This window comes from Nestor notabilis, unplaced genomic scaffold, assembly GCF_000696875.1.
Source record: "Nestor notabilis isolate BGI_N333 unplaced genomic scaffold, ASM69687v1 scaffold14945, whole genome shotgun sequence".
Classification (NCBI taxonomy): domain Eukaryota; kingdom Metazoa; phylum Chordata; class Aves; order Psittaciformes; family Psittacidae; genus Nestor; species Nestor notabilis.
In genome coordinates, this window is record NW_009928969.1 from 1 (window position 1) to 13,945 (window position 13,945).

General features: G+C 45.4%; 1 protein-coding gene across 1 annotated transcript in view; it reads left to right on the forward strand.

Annotated features, from left to right (window-relative positions):
* Window positions 1-3: 3 nt before the first annotated feature.
* CASC4 (cancer susceptibility candidate 4) overlaps window positions 4-13,945 on the forward strand; it is a gene marked incomplete at its 5' end in the record, with an annotated part of 20,723 nt that continues 6,781 nt past the window's right edge. The window contains 8 exons of the mRNA XM_010014777.1: window positions 4-261; window positions 6,281-6,335; window positions 7,479-7,581; window positions 8,598-8,688; window positions 9,585-9,729; window positions 10,350-10,430; window positions 10,768-10,866; window positions 12,212-12,385. Of these exons, the coding sequence (XP_010013079.1) occupies window positions 4-261; window positions 6,281-6,335; window positions 7,479-7,581; window positions 8,598-8,688; window positions 9,585-9,729; window positions 10,350-10,430; window positions 10,768-10,866; window positions 12,212-12,385 (1,006 nt within the window). The remainder of the gene's footprint in view (window positions 262-6,280; window positions 6,336-7,478; window positions 7,582-8,597; window positions 8,689-9,584; window positions 9,730-10,349; window positions 10,431-10,767; window positions 10,867-12,211; window positions 12,386-13,945) is intronic.

Below are 13,945 nucleotides of genomic sequence, written 5' to 3' on the forward strand. Positions count from 1 at the left end.
GTGGTGATCGCCATCCTCGCCTTCAACTGCTGGAACGCCTCGTCCCGCCAGGCGCTGCTGCAGGAGGAGCTGGCCGAGCTGCAGAGCCAGGCCAAGCGCACCGAGGTGGCCCGGGGCCGCCTGGAGAAGAGGAACTCGGACCTCATGGGCAAGGTGGACTCCCACAAGAAGCAGCTGGAGCAGAAGGAGGCCGACTACAGCCACCTGAGCAGCCAGCTGCAGGCCAGGGACGGCCAGGTGAAGAAGTGCGAGGACAGCAAGGTAAAGAGGGGGAGATAGGAGGCTCTGTCGGGTGGCCGGGCTCCCCGCGGCCCCGGGAGGGTGAGCCGAGCTCCCGGAGGTGTGTCGGGCTCGGTCGCTGTTGGGACGTTCGCAGTGCACTCGGGTTTCTGAAAGCAGCCCAGGAAAGAGCTGAAAATGCCCTGCACAGGCAGTGTGTGTGCAGACGGGAAACCCGAGAGCACGCTGATTTCCAGACTGCTGTTTCTAAATGAATTCGGTTTTCTTCAGCTTTCCTCGTCTGCTCATCTTTTGTGATCAAAAACCAGTTCACAGCCTTAAAAATACGCTTAGTTTGGCCTCGAGGAAAATGACCCAAGTCTAACGCTGAGGTGCGGCGCCCTGAGCTGGCCTGGCACAGCACAGCCTGCTCCTGCCTGTCCTTGGGGCATAAAACCCTCCTGCTGCTGAGACAACGTGTCGTTTTCCGTCGCTGGGAAGAGACAAGGCACTGTGAAATCCAGCCTGTCCCGTTGTGTGGGGGTGGCCTGGGGATGTCTTTTGTTGTGGAAGGGAGGAGGAGTTCGTGCATCAACTTTCTCTGTTCCGCTTTCGCGATCACCGCAGGCAGCTGGTACAGAGGAGTTACAGGGGCGAGCTCGTGTCCTCGGTCGTGCTCGGCAGCGGGCACTGTTTGTGTGCAGGTCCCAGTTGTGCTAAGTGAACGCCGTTTGTCTCCATGGGATTTATGGAAATGTCACGCTCAGCCTTGATACTCTACGTTTGTTTTTCGGGCCCTTTCATATCGCACATTTGATGAGCACTGTAAGAAAATGCATTTAATTGTCCCAAAAGAAGGTGAATCATGCATGTCTCATTGCAGAGTTAGCCGCATTCAAACCGATGAACTTGGTGTTAAAGTTATGTTTTCTTTCCAAATGCTGAACCATTAAGATGAACCCATTTGTGTGATCAGCAAACGTGGCACTTGTGCTCTCCACAGGAAACTAATGCCACTAACTCTGGGATGAATAATCCTGTGGTACTCTGAAATCTACATTTAATTAATAAGTAGGTATTCTGTACATATCAAAGTCTGATGAATAAGAGCTGAACTGAGATTGAAGTGGTTGAACTGGATGATCTTAAAGGTCTTTTCCAACTTAAATGATTCTGTGATTCTAAAGCCATTAAATTTTAACAAAGGTGCTGCCCCTTGTAGAAGGCAGAAAACTGCTTCTAAATGGGGGGTTTGTTTTTGTTGGTTTTTTTTTTTTATTCATTGTTGGCTTTTATGAATTGAAATTCCACATGCAAATAGAGGACAAACAGGTTTAGTTGTTCTTTGCCCTCATTAAAAGCAAACATCCAAAGCGGGGAGTAGCTTGAAAACAGCATAGGCAGCAGTCAGTGCCCTGAGCTGGAACTCCCTCTCTTGGGTTGTTGAGGGTTCTAAAATAAGGGGAGTTCACTGCTCAGTGGAGGAAGGCTGCTCATGCTTGATAAATGCAGTGAAACTGCCTCCAAGCTGCAGGCTGTGGGAGAAGTGGCCAAGGCCCTTCAAGGGGAGTGCTGTAGGTGGGCGCTGGTGGTGTGCTTGTTCTTCCTGTGCGTGAGGTTGGGTTTGTGTTGCTGTTAATGAGCCTGCATGCACAGGGCAATGAACTTGTTCCGTTCCGTGCATTACTGACTGCCAGGCATCCAGCTCCTCGGTGGCATTCAAGTAAGCCCTCAGTCACTGGGCTGCTGGCAAGGCTGGCTTTTAATAGAAGGCATTTTGTATGTTTCTGTAAGTCTGTTTTACAGTAGGACACCAGGCGAGGAAATGCAGGTGTGAAGTGAGGGTGCCTGGCAAGGGCTGCTGAAAGCCAGAGCCTGCTCTGATATTGCTGTTGTGTGCATACTGCACTATATGCTCTGTATCCTCATTCTTTGTTCTAGAAGCTGCCACTTAAGGCCAAAGGAGCCAGTAGCTTTTGAATATCCCCTCTTCTTGTGTTCAGATGTTCAGGGGGCCTTAATAGGCAAGAGCAGCAGCATGGTTTATCAATAACCAGTCCCTGTCCCTTTCTCCTTTCCTCCCATGTGAACTACTCTAATATTCTTGGTGGCAACAATCCAGGTTGGGTTTTTTTTCCTTCTTAAAAAAAAAAAACAAACCTTTTAGAGAATAAAGATCTGTCACAGAAAGAAGTAGTGAGTAGAAGGTATAAAGTGTCTGACCAAAAAAGGCTTGAAGGATAATTGTTTTTCTCTCAAAATAGAATTTGGCGAGGATGTTCTTGGAACAAACTGGGTCTTACCAACAGCCCATTTGTGAAATGCAGGAGCCAGAACAAACCACCATCACTGGTAACTCCCAGATATCAAGTGATCACAGCAGATCTTGGCTTGTTTCATAGAAAACTCCTGTGAGAGAGGCTTCTCTGGTGGTTCTCAGGGCATCAGTTCTGATTCCTGCCCCTTTGTCTCCATAAGGATCTCCTTACCTTGTGGTCATGTAAATCAAGTGCTCATTTCCCAGTGTTGAGGAAACTTTGGTTTCTGCAGGCAGCTTCCTCCTCGCTCAGTGCTGTGTGTAGTGGAGCTCAGACCCTTGTGTGTGTCTCCTCCCTCCTGCCACGTGTGCAGCATGCCTGTCACTGCACCAGGGTGTTTGCTCTTGGGAGCAAACGTAGGAGTGTGACCTAGTGTCTTGTGGGGTTTCAAGTAGAAAAGAAAAAGCCTGAGTTCTTGGGGTTCTCTTCTCCTGTCACGATGTGATGAGCTCACGGTGGTCTCTTGGACCCTGGGACGACCAGAGGGGTTCTCCCGGTGGCAGAGGGTCAGTGGCTGCCCCGCTGTCTGGGAGGTGATGTGTGCAGGGTGCCATTAGTTTCCTGAGTACTTCAGGCTGCTTTGCAGCATACTGTGAGGAGGGTTTTTTTCCCCCCATAGCTTTACACATCCCTTTGCAGTAAGCTCAGTAAGATGACTGAAGGGCAGGAATGTGTGGTGGAGAGCTGCCAGATGGCAGCCACCAGTGTGTGTGGGTTCAGAGCTCTGTGCTTGCCATTGCGCCTTTCTCAACCCAGAGCTATGGCTGGTGCCCTGAGATGGTGCTTCACAGGATGGAACTGTGTGGTAAAACATCCTTGGGAGCAGCTGGCTATGTTCTTTGTTGCCAGAACTCCTTGATAGCTCCTCAGTTTGCAAAGCTGTAGCTTTACAGCAGCGATATTGAGAGATCTTCCATGCTTACCACATGTTCCCGCTGATCAGTATCGTCCCTGATTCTGTACTAATAGAGTGGCTGTAGCACTGTCTATTCTGAAAAAGGCAGCTGGCAACATCAGAAGGATCTTGTACAAAGAGGCTTTTGAGCAGCTCTCCTGTGCTGTTCCTGCACGTGCCTTAGCAATGTGTTGGTTTGTGAAGCTGCACCCCAGAGCACGGACACTCGTGCTGCTTGGCTGGGCAGCTCGGAGGCTGCTCTTGTTGGGTAAGGAAATGCCTCCCACGAGGTAGGGTGGGTGTTTGCCATTGTCAGAAAGCAGCACTGCCTGTGTTCTGTCCCACCATCCTCTCTATGGTGGGATAGAACCTGCTCCTAACTTCCTTTTCTCACCTCACCTTTCATTACAGGACACAACGTTACACTCCAGGCAGCACTGGGAGGGCTGTCTTGTGTGTACAGAGCTCTGGTGTGCACGGCGTTTCTGATGTTTTTTTCCCTGTGTGGAGCTCATTGGGTTCCAGAGAATTTCTTTTGTACATCCCAAGTGCTTTGGAAAGGATCTGATAAGCCACTGAGAAACAGAACATACAAATAGGACTAAAGGAGGACACAGCTCAGAAAGAACTGGACTTGTGCCATGGTTTGTGGAGTGTGTTTTTTTGCATGTGTAGGTGGAACAGATCCCATGAATCATAAAAAAGCTTCTTCCCTTCCTATCCTTCAGATGAGGGACATTTGCTGACAGCTGAGCTGTTTTGGATATAAATCCTGTCACTTTTCTCTGAAACTCAACATCACCAAGATGAAAGATTGTGTGATAAAACTGATGCTATCTCCAAATCAAACCCTGTAGCAGACAAGCTGCCTTCCCCCAACCCGTGGCGAGTCCAGTGTTTTATGGGATGTGCAGAAGCAAGCCAGGAGGAAGGCTTCATGTAGGATGAATTCTGATGGTGAAGGTTTGAAAACAGAACCCGCGTCTTCCCTCCTTTGTTGGTAGATTTACTGGGCTCTGGGAAAGAACCGCTTTAGGGTGGAGGAGAGGAAACATTTGGTCGTTATTGCCAGTGGCTTTGCAAAATAGGGAAGGTGCTTTTGGTTAACATTCAACAATCATGGTTTGTACCTGTCACCTGGTCCTGGTGTTGGCTTGATGGAGAGCTGAGTGCCTGTTGGAACAGAAGGGCTCGGTGGTTACTTCTGCCTGTGCTACTGGGTGAAGTCCAACACAGGCTTTCATTTAACTGAGTATTGTTCTTTGTGCATCCTGTAACGGGAGTGCCCTGAACCTCTTGGTGGGCAGAGCACATGTGTAACTGCTTCTTCAGTGTGTGGGTTGGATGGGCCGAGGCTGCTCCTCAAGTGTCCCTGGGCTGTTCCCATTTTGTACGTGTTTCAGAGCAGCGTGGTCAGGGATCTCGTGTTACCAGGAGATTGCATCAGCTGCCATTCTTCCTAGTTTTGGGAAAAGCCTGTGAAGCAGCTGGGCCTTCCCTGCAAAGGTGGGAGCATGGTGGTGGTGCCTCTTGGCTTGGTTCTCAGCCTGGGGCAGGGTTTGCTGCCAGCACTGCCCGTGTATGCGGTGCTGAGCCAGGACACTGCAGTCTGGCTCAGAGCAAGTGCTGGCCGGAGCGCTCTGTTCTGTGAGGAGCCTCTGGGATGTGGCTGGAGCTCTTCCCTGGACCCGTGCCTCCCTGTACGCTCTGTTCTGCGCAACATCACGGCTTCAGCAGTTCTGGGATGACCGGAGCTCCTGAAGTTGGAAGCGCTGCCTCAGCCATGTGGGACGCGTTGAACCTCAGGGTCCAGAGTCCGTGTGTCTCTTAAACACAAAAATGTGCATGAAGTGTTTTTAAAGACATGAATAATTTGCTGAAAGAGAAGGTAGAGGTGGGTGGAGGAAGCCTTGAAGTGAGGACATGTGTCTCTTGTTTGGTTCGACAGGAAATGTAGGTAACTGACTCAGCCACTGAGCTTCAGAATCCCAGTGGGAACTGCAGCAGCCCGAGTGTGTCCCATGTCAGAACAGGACTGCTTATGCCTCAGTTTGCTATTCAAGAGGTAGTTCTGACCTTGCAACCCGAGAGTCACAGCCCTGTTTCAGCTCCCTTTCTAGAATTACTGCTTAAATCGATCGTGAAGCTGCAAGAGAGAGAATTAGAGCATCAGCGTTGCCTGATGAGTTGTGGGGGTTTCCCCCTTTCTCAGGATGTTCTACATATGCATCTTCCTCTTTGTTTCTGCTGTGTTTTGTCTTTACATATGTCTTTGTGTAAGAACAAGACAAAGCATCTTAATGCACAGGCATTTCTCATTTATTTTAACTGCTATGTATTTCCTTACTAAAAATATCCAGTGAAAAGCTGGTGTGGAAGGCTGTGGTGTCAGATTCCCTCTTAAAAATAAAGTGTGTGTGGTGAATATTTGGTAGCATCACATCAGTGATTTACTTTAAATAGCCGTTAGGTGAAGAGTGGTTGTGCTGCTGCTGCTGTGTTTATTTTTATACCCTTGCTTTTGGCACGGGGGATGCTCTGTGGCCTCCTGCAGTGTCGGGATGCAGTGTGCTTGCTTTAGTGCTGACGGAATGGGCTGGTTTGGATAGAAATATGTTCTGGGAATAAATTTAAGTCCTTGTTAGCAAGGCCTAAAAGACAGTGTTCAGGTTGGTAATATCACTTACTGCTAACTAAATATACATCTCTTGTGTTTACAGGAACTCCCCACACTTCATTCTGGTAATCCTTTATGTACGATGTCTTTACAAAGCAAACAAACATGCCTGAGCCTTCAGCCTCTGACCTGCTGATGCTCTGTACTTACACCAGTGTTTCTTCTTTTCAGATTAAGCTGCAGAACAACATATCCTATCAAATGGCAGACATACATCGTTTGAAGGGTGAGGAACTCATGGCTAAATGGTGGTTTGGCAGGCTGGGAAGCTGTGTGTTTTCACTGCCTGGGTGCTGCAGAAAACGTCTTAAATGAGAGATCAAGTGGTGCTGGAGCATCGTATAAAGCAAAATGCCCCATCCCTGGCAGCGTTCAAGGCCAGGTTGGACACAGGGGCTTGGAGCAACCTGCTCTAGTGGAAGGTGTCACTGCCCGTGGCAGGGGGTTGGAACTGGAGGAGCTTTAAGGTCCTTTCAACCCAACCAATCTATGAAATGTCACTAGATTTGTTTATTGCCTACTCTGGATAAGCACAGGGCTGACTCTTCTAGACTTTGCTCTGCTGTCTGCAGAAAGAACATGTTCTGGCACTGCTCACTTCCGAGAGACTAGAATCATTTTCATGGCCAAATACACAGTTTAGTAGAGTTTGGATCAGCAGCATTGTGACACTTCACATTTGAGTTAGAAAAGGTCCAGAAAACATCTTTTGGGGCTGTTCTATGCAGACATGATTGCAGTGACTGTGATGCTCCTGTGGGGGTTTCAGAGTGACCTCAAGCAGCTGATGCCAAACTTGGAACACGCCTGCAGACAACATGCTTGGCACTTCTGCCTCTGTCTCTGGAGGTGCAACTTAAAATAGCAGGAAGCATGACAATTATTTGTAGCCTGAGGAGCAGAGAGAGGAACTTCCAGAACAACTGTGAAGACAGGAAATATGTATTGGTTTTATGGGTAGTGTGAAGGTACCTTCTGTTGTACACTTACTGCAGAAAAAGGGTATTTCATCATCACCAACCTAGTAGTACTTCTGTGTCACTCAGAATGGCAGAATCCTTTAGGAAATTAAGGACATTTCCAACAGATGGGTGAACTAGCATTGTGTAAGTCTTCTGAATGCGAAGGTAAAGAAAAACTTAGGGGTTTTGGCATGGTATGAGAACTGTTCTATAATTCATACTGACATCTGGCAAACACGGGTAAATTGGCATCTTTGTCGAAGTTACTTAAAGAATCTTTAAAGAAGAAATAACGTAAAACTTGAGCATATTTTTAACTTACTTGGCAATACTGCCAGTTGTATCTGCCATGGGGCATTTTTCTTCTTCTGTTTCTGTTTCATGTTGGTTTTTGCTGTTTACTTTAGAACAACTGGCAGAACTGCGTCAGGAATTCATTCGCCAGGAGGATCAGCTGCACGAGTACAAGAAGAACAACACCTACCTTGCAAGGAGGCTGGAGTATGACAGGTAGAGCTGGAAGAATAGTGGTAACTGTAGGTTTCTGTATGTGTAGTGAAAGTCTGTGCTTACTAAAAAGCGCAAATTAATCCTATTTCTGCTAATCCTCAAAGTTGCATGTGCTCACTTGGTGGTGTAACTGTGACTTAGCTAGTTGTTTGATTTTAAAGTTCTATTTTTCGCGGTGTTCTGCTCCTCCCCCTAAAGTGACTCATGAGCCAAGAAAAGTCTCACTTACTGGAGTTGTTCAGCCTTGGACAATTTTAAGTAATGCATTTTTTTTCTAACATGGAGATCTTGGTTAACAAATACTTCAGAGTCCAGTTGACTGTTGTATGATTCTCTATGCACAGCGCTCGAGCTGCCAGGGGTTTAATCACTGGCTTTCTGGAAGTGTAATTTTACCTTTTTCACTGAACTAGAAAGCATTGTGTAGATTGAAATTTGAAGTTGACCTCAGCCTTTATTTATATTCTTTGTTCTTTACTCTGTGTGAGGCGTTGAGTATTTGTGGGAGACAGGAGTTTGGTTGAATTGGGTTGATGGTGATGTGTGCCTCACGGGAGAAGTTGGGATCCTGGGCTGCATCATCCATACCCTGTTATTTGAGCTGGTGGCAGTAAATGATAGTAGTAGTTGTGCATCTTCTGTGTTGAGAGCCATGGGGGAGATCCTGCTTTCCTGGGGGAGATCCTGCTTTCCTAGAGGAGTTAATGTGTGCTGACAGATTAACTGTGGAGCTCGACTTTCCCGTCGCTTACCAGGGTTTGGTGATATGTTCAAGGCCATTCTGTTTATTTTGCTGTTTTTCTGCTCTGTCCCTGTTTTAATCCAGTTCTGCTTTCTTTCTGTATTCAGTCCATTTCCACTCCACACACATTCCAGGACAAGGCTTTTTGGACACACTATTCTAGTTATAGCTCAGGTTTGGCTTTTTGTGCCGCTTCTTATTTTTCCCCCTATTTTATTTATGGGAGAGCAGATGCAACAAATGAAATGTAACTAACAATGTGTTTCTAATCAAGTCTTCAGTGTGGGCAGCAGATCAAGGAAATGAGACTGCAGCATGAAGAAATCATCAAGAAATTAATGGACCAAGTTGTGCGGGAACAGAAGGTAACACACAGCAAAGTTTTGTTGACTCAGAATAGGCTGAAGTCCTGCTTGTTTGACTGAACACTGCAGATATGTGGAGGCTTTGGACATTTCTTCTGTAACTTTTGGTTAAACATATTCCTGAGCAGCCCTAAATGGGTATTAGTGTACAAGTATCTGTCTGTTCTGCTTAGTCAGTGAACTGAGCCTTGGAGATGGGGCTTAATTCCTTGCTCTGCTACAGCCTTCCTACATGACATCATTGTGAAGGATTTCAGTTTCTTCTCTGTAAAATGGATATTACTTTACAGCTCTCCAGGGCAGGATCTGTGTTCTTACAACCTTGTATAGGTTATTGCAAAGGGGAACCTGATCTTTGTTGAGGTCTCGAGGTGCTAATGTGATGCAAATAACAATGGCATTTGAATGGTATCAGGGGTGTAATTATGTGGTGCAAGCTGCCAGTAGAACATGGGCCTCTTTCCTACAAACAGATGAAATAACCTGCTTTTCTTTAAATCTAATTTCCTTGTCTCTGTTTACAAACAGGCAATAATAATGCAAAGTTAAAGTAGGTTTCAGTCTTAAAATCTAGAGTTGTTTCAAAGTCTCTGACCTGAGGCTTAAGGCCAGTGACACCTTAACCTGTTTGTGTTACACTTGAGCTACATACACCAATATAAACGTCTCACGGCCCCGCTGTATTTCACATTTTGTGCCCTGTGTCCATCCTCTCAGTTCCTTCCCCCAGGACTCAGGTCTGTAGTTGGAGGAATTCTGCTGTTGGTCGCTTTGGTGATCATGTAATTCACAAATGCCATTTTGCTTACCCAAAGTAATCATGAATTTGACGGTGTTTGGTTTGTCATTTTCAGGGATGTGTTTAATGCCGGTTCCTTCTGAATTTGTTCTAACAGGACACACAAAAAATTCAGTCCAGTAAAGACACGGAAGTAGGTCCCAATAATGATGACCAGCCGATACCTAAGACTGTTCCAGAGACAGAAGATAAAAACACAGTAAAGAATGAGCAACCTTCAGACCACGTTGCAAATGGCAAAGGTATCTCCTGGGTTTGTTACTTCTGATGGATAACGAGCCAGTTTGTGGTGTCCTCGTACAGAATCCTGCATTTCTCGGAAGTAGAACGGTGAATTACCTCGGGGTGAGCCAGGAAGGGGAACCTTGTTGGAGAGCTGGTGGCTGGGGGTGAGGAGCCTTGAAACCAGTGAGCAATGTCTTTAGCTGGGAGGAACAGTGGGAACCTCTAGTTATCAGGAGCTGTACAGGAGGCTGCTAATGAGTAATTATTGTGGTTGTGTCCTCCTTGGAGTCCTCGTTGAAAGGCAGATGGGGGTTCCCTCTGTTTCTTCTACTTGTGCTGCTGAATAAGCACCTTCTGGTATCAGTTCAGTGTCTGTTCCAGCCAGTGTCTTGCAGCAGGCTTTCTGTATTCTGCTCCCAAGAGCAGTACATCTGTTTCCCATCTTTTTCTGGAGACTGCACTGATTTTGGGAGTGCTGCTCCAGAGCAGCCTGCAGTGGAGCACAAAGAGTGTTGTAGTTGTGTTGTAAGTATCAGATGCGTTCTGTGGATAAAGGACTTTTCTTCTGGTCTTAGAGCCTTCCACAAGAGGGAGATTCACTGTTAATAAGGCAGCATATCCTGTTCTTGTCTTACAGAGAAAATGAAACCAGGAGGAGATGCAGGCATGCCTGAAATAGAGGATAATGACCCCGCTAAAGCTGAAGACACTCCCACTGGTTAGAAGTATTCTAATACTTTCACATTTGGGTTCTTAGTGTTGTATGTATTGTTTGGATGCCGTGTGTTTCATAGTGAAAGCAAAGTTTTAAAAATCTGTCTATGGTGGTAATATTCAAGTAGGGTGTAAAATCATGTGCTTTAGAGGTTTGAGTTCTCAAAACTGAATGCTTCTCGTAACTTTATTATTTTTGTCCCAGAAATCTTGTATTTTATATTTTAATCTATGGTTTAAAACCACGAAAACAACAACAAAGTTGGCAGGATTATTAGGGGAAGGCCTGGTACAGAGTGTCTGTTTCATGTTAATGCTTTTGTCTGTGTGTTTTCTTTTAGCTTTAAAGAAGCCGCTTGTTTCAGCTCCTAAAAGTGAACCTCACCAACCTGTGTTAAATCTTCCGACTGAACAGCCCCATGCTCCAAATCTGGCACCAGGTAAAGTTCTTACTAGCAGGTGACAAGTCAGCATTTTGTAGGAAACCCACTGTTAATGTCTGCTGCCCTGAGTGTCAGATGTGCGTGGCCAGACCCTTCTTGGTGTTTGATGTGCTTGCAAAAAGAAAGCTAGTGATCAGTCTCTGCAGGATACAAGGCTGAGCATGTCCTTGTCTGACTTCCCGAGGCACTGGGGTTCTGTGATCTTTTTGTCCATCCCCCAGTAATTTCTGAGCCTTTTGACCAACTTAAATGTGAGAGTTACAAGTTTCAAAGAGAAGTGCTTCAAGATTTCTCCACTGGGCGGAGAAGAGTAATTGAAATTGGTATCTCTCCTTGCGGGTACTCATTACACAGGCTGCAATACGTCACTGGGAGCTGACTGTAGATCTGTTGGTAGCACGTTCTATTCAGAGATTGAACAGTGGTTAAATTGCTCAGTGTCCTGTGAGCAGCTTGTTCCTGTGAGCAGCTCACTTGAGGGTACTTGGGGGAGGTTTAGGACACGAAAGAATTAAAAAATCCGTTGAAAATACACCGAAATTTAATGCTCATGGATCAAGTCACTTTGCTTTGATGTCAAAGAGAAGGTTAGGTTCTGTCTGCATCTTTGGCAAGTTCAAATGCTGTCCTACTAAAACCCGTTCAATGTAACATGCTTGTTACATGTGTGTGACACAACAAACAGCTTGAAGTTTATTATGCCCGTCCTTGGGTCCTTTGAAAAAAAGGGCAACAGAAGCATTTCTTAATTTCTTCCCTTTTGCAGTGGCTGCAGGAGCAGATGAGAGCACCAGAATTGGTGAGCTCACAGCCTCTGTACACATTTAGAGTTTATTGTTTCCAAATGTCAGATCTGTTAAGTAGTTCCTTTCCTGTTGTTCTGGGGCAGTGCTTTTTGACTTTGATTAATGAGGAAACATAAAAGACAGCAAGTGAAAAGCTTGCTGGGGAAACTTGGAGTTCAGTAGCAGCAGCAGGTTGTTGGGGATTTCGGGGGGGATCTGGGCATTCTGTATTCCTTGATTACATGTTATTCTTATTATACTTACTATCTGTAGCGTAACTGCCATGACCTTCTGCAACCTTCTCCTCAGATCATAGCTCTGAAACAAGAAATGATGCTTGCTAGACTTGAAAAGGTGAATTAGCAGGAGGATAAAGAAATACATAAACCTATTATTGTTCTGGGCTTCATCAAGCACTTAAGTACATACAGAAAATCACCTGAGAAGGTGACGACTGGGATTGAGTGTATATTAAATGTGGTGAATTCTCTTTTGCAATAACTTTACAGTCTGCTTTTGGAACCATGTAAAACCAAACATGCTTCCTCGTTCTGTAGGTGTGCGCAGTGATGCTGATGCAAACGCAGACGTTGTGAAGCAGATCCCTCCCAATTCTCTTCAGCACTTGAATTTTGAAGAAAACGTGGAAAACCAGAAGGAACACAAAATTGAGACAGACCATATCAAAATCCCAAAGAGCAGAGTTAGTGACTTGCAGAAGATGAAGCAAAGTAAGTTACCAATATCATATACTTTAATAGAGCAAAATCACTTCAGTTTCCATCTGTAATAGTGCCTGTCTGGGAAATGGGAACCCTTACAGCAGGTGGTCTTCTAGAGAGTAAGCCTGAAATCTAATGTATTAGTGTGTAAAAGATACACCTTAATGAGCCATCTTTCATCTATATATACATATATATATATGTATATTCAGGCATTAAGAAAGATATTTGCTTACAGGAATTAAAAATGCTTTTGGAAGTTACTGCACATTTAAGCAGATTAAGTCAAAACCTTTGACACATGCATGGTAGTTACTTATATTTACACTATTACTTAAAAGTTTTGGAGAGTATCATAAGAGTTCAGCCATTACATAGAGGTTCTTTGGGTGGTATATTTGTACTGGCCAGAGGTTTGTCCTTCTCTGTGAGGAAGTTTTCCAGAACCCTTCTCTTCCACGTCTGCTCGAGGAAGAAGCTGTCAGACAGGAGCAAATCCTGTGTGTGTTGTGTGTGGTGGTGGTGAGGCTGCTGAGGCTTAGTGGGCAGGCAGCAGGTAAGGACTCACACAGCCACACATGGCTGTGAGATGTGTCTCTGACATAACACTGGGAGAGTATTACACCTACAGCATCTTCCTATAGGAACATCACACTGAAATAAGTTTCTTATGATATCAGTGGAGATATAACACTCCTAAGTATTAGTGTAGGGTATAGTATAGAGTATACTGAGTGGGTATACTGAAACCTAGTTATTTTAAAAGAACTGACTGATCGTTAAGCATTTGGGTGGGGAAGGGGCACTTGGAATTAAAAACCCATAGTGCTGAAACATCTCTTCTTGGGTTCTTTTGTTTGTTGGGTTTTTTCAAAATCCAGATAAGATTTTTCTTTCTATCACGATTACAAATTCAACTTTACACTCCTTTGTGCTCAGAGCTAAGTAGTTTCGTTTAGGCTTTGGTTTCTATTATTAAAATCGTTCTGTACTGCAAGATGATGGGTTGTTACATCAAAGCAGCATCCTCAGAGCCATGAGAACTGTCAGGAGAAAAGGATTCTATAGTGTCCTGCCAGAGACCTGTGTGAATGCAGGGGATTGGATGGACAGCGGTACAGAAATTGTGGTTTTGTGGAAACAGAATCCTGAACTGCTTTCAGTGACCAGTGAAGAGGGTTCTAAAGCCAGAGTCACTCTTGGGGACATGAAATTGTGAATTCACTTTTGTTGGAAGTTTTGGTTTGGGAAGTTCCCTTTCTCAGAGTAAAGCTGTAGATAGTTGATAGTGCCTGAGAGGCTTAAGAGGCCACCTGGAATGGCTTCTGAACCATTCACAACTTTGTGGTGTGATGGTACCTCTCTCAGAAAGCCATATCTTTAAAAAGTGAATGGAGGGAGGATGTGAGGAGTTCCAGAGGCCTGGCAGCCCTGACACCTGGAAGGGCACCAGAACAAACCCTCCATCGGTTTAAACATGACAAGTGGTTAGCATGAATTTCTCCAGAACAGATTGTGACCAAGGGATGTGATCTGAAAGTATGTATTCAAAGGAAAGAGAGCAGTAAA